At 38.0% G+C, this 16,533-nt stretch overlaps 1 protein-coding gene across 1 annotated transcript in view; it reads right to left on the reverse strand.

Annotated features, from left to right (window-relative positions):
• Positions 1 to 1,228: 1,228 nt before the first annotated feature.
• The window catches only part of hcn1 (hyperpolarization activated cyclic nucleotide-gated potassium channel 1), a gene marked incomplete at both ends in the record, with an annotated part of 72,670 nt that continues 57,365 nt past the window's right edge, over positions 1,229 to 16,533 (reverse strand). Inside the window, 2 exons of the mRNA XM_083929927.1 lie at positions 1,229 to 2,331; positions 11,224 to 11,388. Of these exons, the coding sequence (XP_083786053.1) occupies positions 1,229 to 2,331; positions 11,224 to 11,388 (1,268 nt within the window). The remainder of the gene's footprint in view (positions 2,332 to 11,223; positions 11,389 to 16,533) is intronic.

Raw genomic sequence — 16,533 nt, forward strand, 5'->3', positions numbered from 1 at the left:
GAGAGAGAAGGGTTATTAAATGTCCTCCAATCAGGCATTTCTCAGCATCAAGTAGTGCTAGCTATTGCATTAAGGTTTGTCAATCTCTTATGAAACATATGTATTTTGTCACTAAACCTTTTTCGCATATAGATGATATCCAGTTTCCTGATAGAAGTAAGACATTGTTATGATAGAGAATGCACCACACATATCTGTAAATACTAGATCTACAAAACTATTTACAGCACACATATAGGTAATCTTTATGTCACAGTCTATTGCATAATGGTGATAATCTTTAGTTTATAAATATTATAAATATACACAGAATTTTAAGCAACATTACGTAACATCTCAGCCATCTGAAATCAGAAATAGAAAACAATAGCATCCATCCATATCTTTCTCCACACTCCATTCTCCTCGAAAATAAACAAAGAAAGCAGCATTTCTATTATTTATTCCCTTTGGACCCATAACACTGTCATGGTTCGTATGTGAGCCGCTGTGGGGATATGGTGGCTCAGCATACTGGATTTGTGTTGCCGAGAGCAACATAACACTTAGTTACAGTATCTGTGTTGGTTCAGGAAACTGGTGTGAGATTCATTTCATGTGTGTGCTTTTTGAGATTATTTGTCAGTTGCTTGCATGTATTATTCCACAGTGGTGCCTAAAGCTGCTTAATAGAAGATCAATTTTCTCTTCCTCAATGGTAAAAAAAAAAAAAAAACAGCACGGAAAGAAATTTTCAGAATCCACAATGCATTCCAGTTTTTTAAAAAAAAAGCATAATTTAAAATAATAATAAAAAAAAACCCTCAATACATTGTATATTATTCTTTATATTTCTCAGAAAGGAAGACTCATGTTTATACTACAGCTTTTAAATTGCCAAATATTCTAGTTGGATTTTACACACGCAGTCACATGCACACACTCTCACACACCCATACATACAGCAGTATATATATACATATGTATATATATATATATATATATGGTGTAAAAGAAAAGAGAGATGTATCTGTATAATATACATTCTTGAAGTTTAGGGAGACAATGTGTCTAAAATATAATACAAGGGCTTGTATGTACAGGATTTCTATGAGGTTATTTTAGAAGAAAACTGGAGAGAAACAAAAAATGCTGAAGTTCCTCATCTTTATCTCTTTTGTCGTATCTCCATTCTTAAAAATGAATTGAAACATACTGAAGTTTAAAAAATGAAAAGGGAAAAACTGGATCATAAATTTGATGCAAAACGCATTTTGTCTTGCTCAGTCTCTGTACTGCTCAGGACAGAATCTCTCCTAGATCCGGGCGATTCCCTGTGCTGGGTTGAGGATGATGATGCTGCTGCCACCGCCGCCGCCGCTGCTGCTGCCGCCGCGGCCGAGCGCACCGGGGGCAAGGCTCCTGAAGACATCTGCCGGAACAAATTGACACGCTGGGGCACTGTGGTGCGGATGCCACCCTGCAGATTCATACCCTGGATCGCTGCTGCCGTTGGTGGCACGATGGAGGCCAGAGAGTCTCCTGAGGCTGGGTGCACTCTGGGCCCCAGAGATGTGTCATGTGGCAGTGACGGTTGGGAGGCCGATAAATGTCTGACATCTCGACTCAAGCTGCCCGACTGCAGAGCCTGTGTGCTCTTGTGGACATCCCCTCGCTGAGGCGAGGGGACCTGCTGTTGCTGAGGTGACGGCTGCTGCGGCTGCTGCTGTGTTGCAGAGGCTGCGGCTGCAGTCGATACAGCGGGCTGCTGGGCAAGCTGCTGCTGTGTGGATAGAGACGGTTGAGCCATGGGCTGCTGGATGAGTGACAGCTGGGAGCCTGTGCGTGAGCCGTACTGAAAGCTCCGGCTAGCCAAAGGGGTTTGGACAGGAGGACTACACATAGCAGCCGTGAAGGAGCAGGGTGACATGATCGCACCTTGGAGTGGGGTCTGTGGGTTGATAGAGGATGAATTGAGGCTGCCATGGGAAAGACTGGGAGCGGGGTAAACCCCCTGCGCTGCAGCTGCGGCAGCGGCAGCGGCTGGCAGCATGCGGGCAGCAGAGGCATTGGCAATAGCTGAAGCACTGTAGGTCAGGGGAACAGAGGACTGCTGGAGCTGATTGGTGCTAAAGGCAGTGGGGAAGGGAGGTTGGGCTGGTGAGTTAATGATGGAGTTTCCTGACATTGGTGTTGAGTTCATCCCGGTGACTGACTGCTTGCGGTCCACCATCATCACCATCTCCCTGTCCTGACGGATAATCTGCTTCAATATCTCGTTCTCCTGCGTGTTGAAAACGCCGGCGTTCAGATCCTTCTGGAACTTCTGCAGCAGCAAGGAGTTCTTCTTCCCTGTTGGGGTGCAGTCAGGAGAGGTGAGCACGTACAGCAATGGCAAACTTTGGTTGCCCTGAACCACAGGAAAAGGGACAATAATTGTAAAGATGCAGCTTGTATATTTCAATAGGAAAATTTGAGTGCATTTGCCACCACATCTTCAACAGAGAAGCTTTATCCTCTTGATTCCACTCAATTTATAAATTACACTTATTTTAACTCTTTCAATCTTACAAGCTGCATCTTTGCGTGCCACTAAGGTCTGTCATATAGAATATAAAGTGTGAAAGACACTGAATGGTAATGACTATGGGAAATACACAGTTTGGAAGGACTGAAGGACACATAAGGAGACAAAGATTACTGAAAGTGTGACGTGATAGCGTAGACAGTGAAGGTGCTGACATGGACGATGAAACACAGAAGAATACTGATGAGTTGAACCCACACATCACGTTACTGGACAGTTTTTTGTCGAAGGTAAGACAAAAAGTCTAAACTAAGAACATTTAAAGCCACTTTCTATTTAAATCACAACAACAACTCTGCTGAAACACATCACAAGGACAATTCGTTTTAAATGTATAAACAAGTTCACAATAAAAACAAGCAAAGAAAGTGACAAAGATCTAGATCCTAACACACAACCACAGTGGGCACCGAATTATACAATAAATACCTTTATGGAAAACTGAACTTTCTCATTTTACCACTAAATGCTATGTTATCTTTATCATTAAAACTAAAATGTTAAAAATACACCGTTTTGTTATATTTTAGTTTGAATTTGTCTGCAAAATTAAATAGTAATTTTTTTCTGTGGGAAACAAATTGGTTTTAAAAGCTTTATTTCTGCCTCATAAAGGGCATTTTGAGCCCACAGGCACATCACAAGTCATGGACCGTGATAATAAAAGCTTGACAGATGGCTTCTTATAACACCAACCACTTTAGTGGCTTTGGGAGTTAGGGAGCAAAACTGTGGTGAAATGCTAAGTGGTATTAAAAGCATGAAAAATGTCTTGATACTTGTCTTTTGTCAAAAGAATTCCCACATTTGACAATAATAAAAATAAAGATTTTGACCTATTTAACATATTTTCTTTGAACGACACTGTCCAAGTTTATTGTGAGGACGTGTTTCCTGTAATCACTGCTGACCTCCTGTATCGACAGGCTGTGAAGCGTTATTTGTCGGCAAAGAAGACAGAGTTGACTTTTAGTGTGCTGAAGGCTTTAGCCACAGTCAATCAATCGTTAAGCCGCGTCCTTGAGGGCAGAAGATTTCTGCACCGAGTTTACAGTTGAGCAGCATTTTCTGGACGGCTTTCTCCTCTCAAGGCTGCCAACAAGTCATGCACTCAGCTATGAGACAGGATTGATGTTGTGTTTTGCAGCCATTTTGACTGCAACAACTGTCACTACAGGATCGAGCTAAAACTAGCACCACGTACTGGCTATGAGACTACTGTTGACTTACAAGGCTGCTTTGATTGCGTTTGTAAAGTTGACAGGGTTAAACTCTGAAAATTGGAAGGACAATACATATTTATCATTTCTGCAAAAAGAACCTGGGAGGATCTGAATGTTTGCTGGTAGTTAGACAGGTTCAGGCATCAGGCCTCTTCTTATTTCTCTCCTTCTCTAATCTCTCATTGACATTTTATCCTGTTTTTCTACTTCTACTTCTTTTTCTTAAGGGTGAGCAAAAGATAAACATACCCGACTTTTAGAGCTATATATACACACATACATATGCAAATTATCTCACTTAGCACCTCAACCTAGAGAGCTGCTATTTTCCATGGTACATAATGGCTATAGCAACAATCATTATCTGAATGGCTGAATGGAAAAATCTATTGTGCAGTGGTAGAATAGGCAGGCTACACACAAAAATGCTATCATTTCCTGAAAATGTAAGGAAATTTACACTTAACCCGATCAAAACCATAATAAAACCAAGTAATGGAATAAAATGTCCTGACATTCTGACAGATAATGTAAAAGGAATACATTTAGCATACTTGTAAGCTTTCTGTATTATTTGTTTGATTCTATTTTTATAGGGCCATACACTATATCTCGTCCCAATGGTCTTTTACTGTTATGAGAAAGAATTATGAAATTATATCTCGACATATATATTTACAGACACAAGGCAGATGATATAAAAGATATAAGACTGGGTTTTGAGAAAGGAAAAGGTGTAAAAAGAATTAACTAATAATAATAATAATAAAAATAAAAATAGTAATAATAATAATAATGATATTAAGAAGAAGAAGAAGAAGAAGAAGAAGAAGAAGAAGAAGAAGAAGAAGAAGAAGCAGCAGAAGAAGAAGAAGCAGAAGCAGAAGAAGAAGAAGAAGAAGAAGAAGAAGAAGAAGAAGAAGAAGAAGAAGAAGAAGAAGAAGAAGAAGAAGAAGAAGAAGAAGAAGAAGAAGAAGAAGAAGAAGAAGAAGAAGAAGAAGAAGAAGAAGAAGAAGAAGAAGAAGAAGAAGAATAACCTACTGAAACATTTGACACAGATTGGCATGTTTGTAAATGTAGATTTTGGACTTTATGTATCAGTAAATGACCCACCTGATATGTAATAAATTCCTAATAAGGAGATAATCATTTTATTATTATAGTATTACTCTACTACTTTTCAGACATGTAATATTTATTTTGTGATTTATTTGTGTTGTTCATGAGAATTTGTATTGAGGTTGCTATATGTTTGCTGTTTTTACTTGTATATAAACTAAAATAAAATCAGATATTACATTATCAGTAAAAAAGTCACGATATTTGGTCATATTATTGGTCAAGTCATAACATTATTGGGTTTTATTATATTTTCGATCAGGTTAAGTGCAACTTTTATAAAATTTTCGGGCGTTATTACATTTTCAAGAGAGTATTACATTTTTAGGTGCTGCACGTTATACAAGTACACTAAATCTTTGGTCAATTTTCAACTTTTATGCATTTAATTAGCAGCACAGATCTGAAGAACCTGACTAACAAACCAGCAGCCCGGCTAAAAGCATTTTAGTGTGACTTCATCTACATCACAGTAAAAGTCATATTTTCTATGAAATCTAGACAAAGTAAACAGTTACAGGGACATCTGAGCTTGATTTGTGTCCTGGTACAGACCTTGTTCTGCTCTGACCGTTTTTTTACAGACAGAACTTAATTAAAATAATAAACAGACACTTTGAACACAGACTGGTATACTTTAGACTGCTTTTCAAATGAAAGCCAGTAGTCATGTTAATCTATAAACTAAAAAAAAAAAGATCCCTTAAAATCAAAATGAAAACAAACAAACAAAAACGTACAGTAAACAAAATGTGAACACCACTCATGGGTAAAGAAATGTTTCTTTTTTCATACAGAACTTCCAAATAGAAAATCAATCAGCTATGGGTCAAATCACCATTTTAAAAATAATACAATAACAGTTTTGTGTTTAACTGATCTTTCCTGGCACAATCAAACCAGTGAGATTACTTCAATATACAATAGAAATACTTTAGCATTAATATGATTTGATACTAATAACACAGTAATCCACCCATATCTGAAATCTACAACATGATTATTGTTCTAAAAGCCAACAAACACAACAAACAAAAAGTTCAAAAACAAGCAAAACACAAACATCATAATGTTCACAAACATCATAGAAATAATGAAGGCTGTATTTGTTTAAATAAAACAAAAAAAACAACACAAATTTGAGATGCATTCAAGGCTTTACAGAGACATATTTTTCATTCTGACTCACAATGCAATTTGATGAATAATTTCAGCAATAATTTGTAAGCACTTTTTCTTTTACGAGTCACTGCAGGAAATGTTTTTGTCTTCAGTTTCTTCTTGTCAATAGTTATCGTAAGAACTTATTACAGAAAGGATAAGTGGTGTTAATGTGTGTGTGAGAAAATGGTTCTTAATGGAGTAAATAAAGGTTTTTTCTCCCTCCACATGTTACTGTAGCCGTGTCTGGATACACTTTGAGACTTCCCTTTGAGTCGTGTCAGAAAAGTCTAAATGTTTTCCCAAATTATTTACACAAAAGACAGAAGTCATACTTCAAAGCAGACAATCAGAAACAAACTTTGTTTTTCTATTGGCGAAAACATGAATAAATAATGAAATGGGCTCTTTGCATGTAACAAAAAGTGCATGTGGCATTGCATTAGTAAAGTTTTTACTAATCTGCAGACATGGTATTGTTCGTGAGTACACTTTGAACAAAAGGGTTCAAAGACTAAAAACAAATGTCACACCAATAGAGCTTAGCATGTGTTCATAATCCAGTTAAATACTCTGTGAATATCTCTTACAAAATAAAACATGGCATGGAACACTGAATGATTTATCTTTTGTTTCTTTGATTGTCTTTGTTGACATTTTGAATGTGTCCATCAAAACATCTGCAGGACTGGAGTGGGTGACTTGAGTTATGTCACTGATGCAGGAATTAAACAGTTAATGTAAACCTCCAGCAAGAAGTCAAACTCTTGGAGGATGAATTTGAGACCGGATCCATTTAGCAAGCCTTTAAAGGTCAATTTATGTCCCTGTTCGAATATTGGAATTGGAATAAAGTGTTTACCTGATGCCTACTCGTCGGCCAGGACACTCTTGAAAACGAGATGTGCTCGTCTCAAGACGGACTCCTGGTCAAATAATTTTTAGATAGATAAAAGATAATGTCAAATGTGCAACACGTTATTGGTTTCAAAGCATGGTTACTTTTCTTCTTTCCTTTTTTTTTTAAGAGCAAGACAAGCATGTAACCAAATGCAGTTCATATATAGAAACGATACAACCAGCACGGATCATGACAAAGTATCTTCCCTCGTATGAGACAAAACCCCCTTCATGGTTAGTCTGAAAGGATGGATCGAATCTATATCACTCTGAGAAGTGTCGGTCAGAGTGGGCAGCTTTCATTTTATAACATTTGGTGAAAAGCTAACTCAGCTGGAAGCTCTCGTAAAAAGGGCAAATGTAGATTTGGACTGTTGAAGCCAAACGGCATACAGTATGAAGGGACTTCACTTTAGGGCAAATAAAGATTTTTTATTTTATTTTATGCTATAAATAATAATTTTATAAATAAAAAATAATAGCAACCTTGTCTCCTGTGAATTACGTTCAAATGCAGCTACTTCATAACTATTGGTAATAATGCATCAAGTAAGAGGGCAGGGGGAGGTATAGGTGTTGACATCCGCGTGGATGAAAGCGCAAAGCCAGAGATGGAGGTTTGTTCCCCTTATTTAACTAGTTGTATTTGCCCTTACAGTACCAAACATGAATGCATCAGCTCTCATGAGCAGATACTGCGGAGTAATCAGATGCAGATATGTTTTGTGTTTCATCCAGGATGCACAATATATATAGATACCCATAAATTAGCCCAAATGGGAATTTGTTTTATTTTCATGTATTTTGCTAAAAATGAAATTATTGGCCGATGATAAGTTGGTTTGCAATCCATCCAATAAGCACCTATTGAGTTTGTATGGACATGTCTGATTTGACAGATTACTTCAAAGCTTTTCATTTGAATTCTTTAAAAAAAATGTTGTTTTTAAGTTTTTCCTGTACTTTACTGGAAAAAAATAAATGTGAAATTTGAAGAGCCAGAACTCAAATCGTCCATGTTTTCTCACTGCATCTTCACCGTGCTTACCCTCAGGTGTGGATAAACAACAGGTTATGAACTTCTTTTTAAAATATAAAAGTGTGATATCATCAGTTATCTTATCCGTATCGGCCATAGGAAGCAGATAGTTATCAGTTATCGGCTGAAATAAAATCCATATTGTGCATCCCTGTTTTTTGCCAAACATGTTATTATACTATAATCCAGTCATCCAGCCACCCCCCCTTCCCCTTCCCCCCACCAAAATAGTAAATATGTGAACGTAATTCTGAGAAGAAAAGGTTGTCTCAACAGTGACATTGGATTCTGATTGGCTCTGAGCCGTCTTGTTCCAAATCGACTGTTCGTTGCTTGTTGCGGACTGGCCTGACGCTACAGTATTTCAATGTTGAGTCAACACTCGGGTTGCAAAGTGATTCAATATTGACGTGCCTGTGTCAGGCAAAATAAAACACAAATACAAAGCCATGACAAAGAAAAACAACAACAACAACCACAGATAGAGAAGTAGATACAGAGTGCAAGCTTTAACCACTGATATGAGACAACATTGGCAAACTGTCATTAAACTATTATTACGTACTATTATCCTAATTCAACTTTAGTTTTGTGTCCTTTTATTGATTAAGGAGAAAAAATCTATAAAACATGACAATGTCTTTTCACCACTAGTAGCCTGTCACCTTAATAGCAAATATTAATTTATGTGGAGAGAATCCACCTGTAATTTGAAAATTAAGTTTTGTGTATAAGTTGTCACGGGTGGAATTATATGACAGCTTATTAAGGTCATTGAAGATATATATATATATATATACATTATATATATAAATATAACAGAGCTCAGGGAGGGGATACTTTTCTGAGAAAAAAACACATTTTTGCGAGAAAAAAGTTTAAAATTTTCTTAGATAAGAAAAAAACCCCCGGCAAAGTTAAAGTTCGTGTATACATTAGTGAGGAGGTGCAGCAGTATTCCATCCATGTTGTTTTCCAATTCACGGTAACGTTGGATGCTTAAGATAATATGTTGACTCTGGGCTACAATCAGGAGTATTTCATTATTGCTAAATCCGATTGCAAAGTATAATTTGATTAGGTCATCCACTGCAGGCTTAATAAAAGTCAACGGATCTTGGCCAGTTCTCAATCAGGTCAAGAGGTCCAGTTATACAGAACAGCTTTTCTAAGTACCTTCGGTCTCTCCTAGTTTCTGATTTTTAAGAAACATCTTCTCTTGACGAAGTACAGCACTGTGTACATGAAGTTATGATAACGTATATGTAAGCCTTGCTGTTACTTACTGTTACCTATTTATCAATTGCTGGCAAGCATGTACAGCTTTCTTTAATTTTGGGCTCCTTTACAAGCCGTTTATTATATATTATTATGTAATTGTTTATTCTTTATCTTTTTATATGCACAAACAAAGAACTAAAAGTATATATATACATATATGTAAAAAAGGCAAGGTCTGTGGTGTGATGACGTTTATGCAACCTTGCAAAGTGAAGTGATGTGGTTCTTCGACAAAAAAACAACAACACTATTTTTATGACTTTATATTATTTTTTTCTCTGAATATTACCCCCCTCCCAGCTCTGTTTTTTAAATTGTTTTTATATGTACTTACAATGGCCCTAATAGCATATTGCAAATATACACCAGTCAAACTTGTACACTGAATATTCATAACATCCTTTTGTCTGCAGCATACAGTATCTGAGCTACAAAGAAAACAATAATGTACTATGAGATTTCAACATGTGCTATTCACATTCGCTCATACATTACAGTGTGTTTTTAATCTGTACCTGCCCTTTCCAAGTTTATCGTTTAAAAACCAGGTCGGTAAGACGATGATAGAAGGTCTTAAATATGTGGAGTAGTAGCTGAGATATCAACACATAATGAAAATAATCCTCACCTAACGTATCCTCACTAAATTCTTCTCAATGCTTTAATGTGACACTGAAAGATCCATGAAACGTGCTGAATTATTATGGTAACGTTATTCATAATGTAAAAAGTAATAAAAGGAAAACATTATCACTTCAAAACGATACATATTTCTAATGCAGCAAAACATAAGCGAAGACAAAGACATACGTTCTACTTCCGTCAGTTAAAAAAATGATCCTTTCATATTATCATTATCATCTTGCATGTGTTTAATTGATCAATGTCTCAGTTCCAATCAAAGTAGTAGAGCAGACTGAACACATTTGAAGCAGAATTGGGAGAATGTGCAACATAAGGGTCAAAGCAACCAATTATTGCCCTGTTCGTATTCAATACATGTGCCCCTTTTTAAACTGTAACAAATGTGTCTTTAACGTTATTACCTATTCTAGTTCAACTATAATCTGTCATGGCCAAGTTCTTCTATAAATCAGATACTAAGGAAGCATTGTTGATGAGGAGCTGAATGAAACTCTCCAACAGGGGTGAAAATAATCCTGGAGCCACTGATCCAGGCCGCTGTGGCTGCAGGTTTTCCTTCCAACCTAGTAAGAACACACCTGATCCAACAAATCAACTGTGTGAAGACAGTTCAGGTGATTGAATAAGTCGAGTCAGGTGTGTTACTGCTTGGTTGGAATGAAAACCTTAAGGCACAGCGGCCCTTTACTGGATCAGTTTGACACCCCTGCTCTACAGGGTCCTGCCTGCTGGCTGGACCGGATAGTTAGTGCCTGAAACAACTCCCTGATGTCACCGGGCCCTGCTCTTTGATTTGTTTCACAGGGTCTGGTTGATTTTTGAGAACTCTTGATATGGGGTGGGGTGCTGCTCATACCCAGGAGTGCAGATGAGTGGAAAGAGGGCCAGACACACATGCATGTGAGGTTAGCTTCTATCCACTCGCTGACATCCAGTGGGGGGGTCAACACCAAGCCAACGAGGGGGCGAACTGACTCCCTCCCGGACAGCGACATGCACTGCCTTCCAGTTAATCCAACCACAAAACATTACTTTGGTTCTTTAGAAGGATTAATACTGGTTACAACAAATTGTCTTTAATGTTATGTAAGATAAAGAAAGAGACGGAAGTTAAAAAGAAAAAAAAACAAGATAGCATACAGGTCATGCAGCACAAGATGGCAGACACAATGCTTTTATGAAGAAAGAAGGCAAACAAATACTGATAAAGACAAGACAACAAGGCACAATGACAGGCAAGAGATTCGACCAATCAGACAGTACAGGAATTAGATGTTGGCAAGTCTTACCAATGCGGTCCAATCGGTCAATGGCGACAGTTTCGAAAGCACGTCGCATCATGGGGTACTCTTCTAGCACCTCATTGAAATGATCGACCGAGAGGGAGAAGAGTCGACAGTAGGTGTCTGCACGCACGCTCGCAGTTCGTCTGCCCTTGGTGAGCAGACAGATCTCTGCACGGCAGGAACACAGAGAGACACAGGAGATAAAAAACACATGAAGAAACAGTTACAGAAGTAAAGAGTGCAAAGGGGACATGAAGGAAATCATCCTAGTTATTTTAATGCAGATTATCATACAGGTGCACCTTGAGTAGAAAAGGTGCAGAAGCTAATGGGTATGTAAATAAAAAAGAGAAGCCCATCAGCAGGGCTGTCACTTACATTATATAAGATAATTCATCATCATGCAGAGAGCTAATGGGCCCATAGTACGATACATTAGATGGCTTTACAAAAAAAACAAAAAGCAAAACGCCTGTCAGGCATTACTGCATCAGTTCTCAGATGTAATGGATACCTAAAGAAATGTATGGTTGCGTAGTATTACTGATCATCCAGTAGTTTCATACATTAAGAGATGACACACTGCTTTGTGTTACGTTTTCAATACTACTAGTATCCACCAAAACACTGGGCCGCACTGCAGCTCCTCTCTCACATCAGTTTGCAGCACACGTAAACGTTTCCTGTATGTTTAACTAAATTTACCTCTACAACAGGGATGGGCACGAGTAAGGTTTCCCCGGATCAAGCAATCACATGAATAACTCAAGGGGGGATCGATTCCTCAAAGGGGAAAATCTATTTTTAGAACACATCTTCCGTGCCTTAACAGCCAACGAGCGTCCGACCATTACATCACCTCAACGCCCTCTTTCCACACTGAATCTGTTAAATATGCACCAAATGTGTGGGACAAGTTGTAAAATATATATGCTCCTGAAAAACAGCAAAATGTCCTGTGCAGCAGACTGCTTTTAACAAATAAGGAGCCCCAAGTATCGCCCTACAGTCTGTAACACTCATTACCTCTAATACTTCTCTGGTTTGGACCTTATCTGGCTCGGTTTAGCACCAAGGACACATTTATTTAAGTTTTTGTAGTGAAATGACTCTGTAATTACATACAAAAAGAACTATACACACTCAATTAATGAGATTACAAATGTCAAACTACCCTCAAATACAATATATGCCTATAATATACACACATATTACTTGGACACTACAGTAATGAATATGATTAAATATCTCAATAAAAAGATGTTTTCATTATTGTCGTCATCTTCAGTAAACTTAGCCATACAGCAATGTAAAAATACCACTACAAGTAAAACACCTGCATTGAAAATCACCATTCACTCATTAAAATAAAAATACAGAGGCATTAACAGCACATTGTGATTAAAATATCAAGAGTAAAAGGACTTGTTCTGCAAACAAATGGCCCCCTGTCTAAACTACTTTGTAAACAGGAAGTTGACCCCATTGGTTCCAAACCTAAGGGTCGGGCCCTTCCAAAAAGTTGCGATGTGATTAATGTAATAGTTCTGCTACACAAATGTATTAAATAAAATTCTAGTCTTTTGTTTTTTGGTGAAATATTGGATAATTTAGCTTTTTTGAGCTCTTAGAAATCTGAAACATGACAAAGGGCTCCATCTAGATAGTGCTCTTTTGTAAGGTGTCACTATAGAAGAAGGTTGGACACATTTTTTAACTTCAAATATGCATTGAATTTTATACAACTGTATATTTTTCATCTTTAAAATCCCAATATGTCAAGTAACTAGTAGTAATAAATGCAATGGGATAATGAGTAAAAAGTGGGATAAAGGGAAGTAATAGTAATAATATCTCAAGTACCTTATACTTAGCTACTTTCAAACACTGTCATTATCAATATACTACACAGGACTGTCTGTCTAACAAATCTGCTACAGTAGAAAATAAATCTACGCTCACATCTCTGACTGGAAATGTTACTTTAGATTAAATTTTGTCTCTCAGATGTGAATACCAAAATTGGTAATTTTCTCTTAGTAAGATGCTTATTATTTCTAAAACTCAACCAAGCACTTAAATCTTTTGCAGAGCAATTAGATGGTTGCAAACTCAAGCTGAGAGAAAAAGGTTGTGCTTATGATTCAAACATTTAATGAACCATAAAAGACATTTCACTTCAGGTTGGCCTATCTGATAAATCTGCAGCAGTAGATGAGAACCTATTGGCTGCTTAGCTTACATGTTCTTACTTAGGCAAGTAGGACAGAGGTCACAAGGGTCAATGCTTCTCCTTTGCGGCGAGACAAACCCGCTGAAATGGATATAACCAGGTGGAAAAACTAATTTTTCGCTTCATCAACTCATTGATGAGAACTCTTAAATATGCTGATGTTCTGGGAATTAAAGACCAGAACTGCAGGTCAGGATGGGACTGCCGTACTACTCAGATTTAAATGCCGAAATTGGTCATTGTCTTTTAGTAGGATGCTTATTATTGCTAATAATTATTCACGTGCAAACATCTTTTGAAGAACAATTACATGATTGCAAAGTGAACTCATGTTGAGAGAAAAAAGTAGTTTTGTTCAGTCAAAATTAAAAGGGACCCAAACTTTTAATGACCAAAAGAGATGTTTTAATTTTGATGACGGTAAGAACAGATAAAAATCCATACATGATGATAAGAAAAGGGGATTTAATACAACAGGTGTTTAGGAAAATGAGCTTCCTGGAAAAGACATGCGGACTAATAAGATTTTCCTCACCTGAGCATCTTATGTCGCTTGCCGGAAATTAATGAATAAGTGTGCTACTGTGAATAATATGTGATGGTAACACCTGACTTTCACAGCGTCTGATCATCTCAGTGTTTTTGTGAATCGTTTACAGAAAGGCAGAAAGTTCACAATCCATCTATCCGCCCCTCCAATTCCTTCATCCTGCATTTTTGCTTCTCATCATAAGCTTGTAACTGCCTTCTAAGTATCAGCTTCTCTTGGCATCTGTTCAACCGCCAACACCGCTCAACCTCCGCCCACATTTGCACTTCTGTCCAATCTACAGCACAACTCACATCTTCATTATACTGTTAAATGTTAACTTGTCGTGATGACTTGGCTACGCCGCGAGCTGTCACGAAAATAGAGCACAGAGTGTGCACAAGATGTGAGAGCAACACTCGGAAGCTGTGGGTGTGAATGAGGTGTTAGTGCCGTGATGATGGAAAAACTCCCTTTGGGTGGTGCCACTGTTCTCACAGGAAGATACACAGAAAAAGAGACGGAGGGAAAGAGAAAGAAAAACCTGCGTCTTGTTAAATGTACTGTCACAATGGGTGGGGAAACAGAGGCACAAAGACAGAGAGTGAAGCTTGCAGGATGCTGTGTGGTTATATCCAGAGGTAAATGTGTCACTTGACAATGGGACATAAGGTGATAATTAGTGGGCTTTACAGGTGCTGGTAGGTAGGAGTGTAAATCAGAAGTTGTTTTATTATAATAAAATATCAAATCAATTCTTTGGACAACACAATATTTACTAATATTACAAAGTCTGCTCTTCTAATTCTATCTTTGTTTTCTGCACACAGACAAAGGAGTGGTATCAATTTTCTCATCAAACTCTCTACAAGAAAGAGAATAAGTGAATTTCCCCAAAATTCTTTCATAGTATAATTTAAAGGACTTTTAGCAAGACATGCAGAAGGTTTTCTTTAAATATATTTGCCAAGGGGACCCGACCTAGCCAACAATCCGGTCTTTAAGTCTCATGTAACACCTTTTCAAAGTACTATTTACAGGTCGAAACGCACCGTCGAACTACACAAACAACAATGGCGAAACCTTTTAAGATCACTTCTTTCTTCAGTCAGACACCTTTCCATCTATTGGAAAGCAGTGAAATGAAAATTACGTCATTTCTTTTTACTCAGATCTGCTCAAATATCAGGGAACACAGCACTGCAACAGCGATACAAGGCTTGGACTGGCTTGGACACGTAGATAGTACCTTGAAAGGTACGCTACGTCACAACTTAAATGCCGGATAGGAGTCACACATAAAGCAACAATAATGAGAACTCATTGCAGTGCCAGGAATCAAACCGATTTTTAGAAACCACGTCCACACATTTTTATTTTAAAACATAAATGAACTTTGTCCACACGAGTATCTCAGCATTGTTTTGGAAGTAATTTCCGTCAATTAGGAATAAAAAAATGCAATCCCGTTTTTTTTTTACTAAAAAAAGGGTCAAAAGTGCTTTCAAAAGTCTCTGCTTTAGGGGTTGGAAGTAGTATGAATGCCAGGTGTGGATGCCAGGCACAAACGTAGCGCAAGTTGTGCATATTAAAAAGAAAACACATTAATGTGGATGTAGCCTGAGGGAAACATTGGCAGTGACACCTGAAAGACTTTTGTGTGTATTCCAAGGTGTGTATGTGTGGCCCTGTTAGCACTTCACATGATGCAGTCTGACATGTGTCTGTTGCCTAGCCACAAAGCATCACAGTTAACCCCAGGAGCATTGGTAAAAAAAAAAAAAATTGCCCTATGACTTAGACTTTCAAGCCCAATAGGGATTTCCGTCTGCTGTCTGTCATTGTCCTACCATTAAACTCTATTAGTCCCTTAGCCTCTGAGAGACTTCACTCCGGAGCTGTGTGGTACCAATATGTACTCCCATTCACGGAGGCCCAGGAGTGATTACTATGATACCTTTTTAGCATGCAGCCATGGCATTGACCGTGGTTGGAGGTGCTTTGTGACCTACTGTCCTCACGGATGTCCTGCTCATTACTATGCTAATAGTTTCCTGTAACTGGGCTCGATTTTGTTACTCTGCCTCCCTCTGTGTCTGTCTCAATCCCCCTCACTTATTTCACATTCTGGCCTTGGTTTGGCCCAGTTGTAAGGGGGAGTGTGAATGATCGGAGCAAAGGGGGAAGAGTGAGGTGCCTGGTCTAGCCAGCTGCTCCCAACTCAGGGCTCATCTACTAATGCCATACAAACGGGTAACAATACCCGCTGAGCATAAGGCAACAGCAGGTGGCCGAGCATTGACAGAACACAGCAAAACTAACAGTGCACCCTTTATTATTTGGATAAATACAACACTCTTCATTCAGTGAGAACATCTATCTATTTTTCCCTTTTCACTGACCTGATTTTAGATGCTGATGTTTCACTCTCTTTCCACTTTCTGCACTACTTATTGCACTCCTTTGTATTCTTCTAAATCAATCTGATCCGAGCTGATGTTTGTGAGAGCGCGCCAGACGGCAAACACAACACAATTAGAGTTAATATTTT

Source organism: Echiichthys vipera, assembly GCF_963691815.1.
Source record: "Echiichthys vipera genome assembly, chromosome: 16".
Classification (NCBI taxonomy): domain Eukaryota; kingdom Metazoa; phylum Chordata; class Actinopteri; order Perciformes; family Trachinidae; genus Echiichthys; species Echiichthys vipera.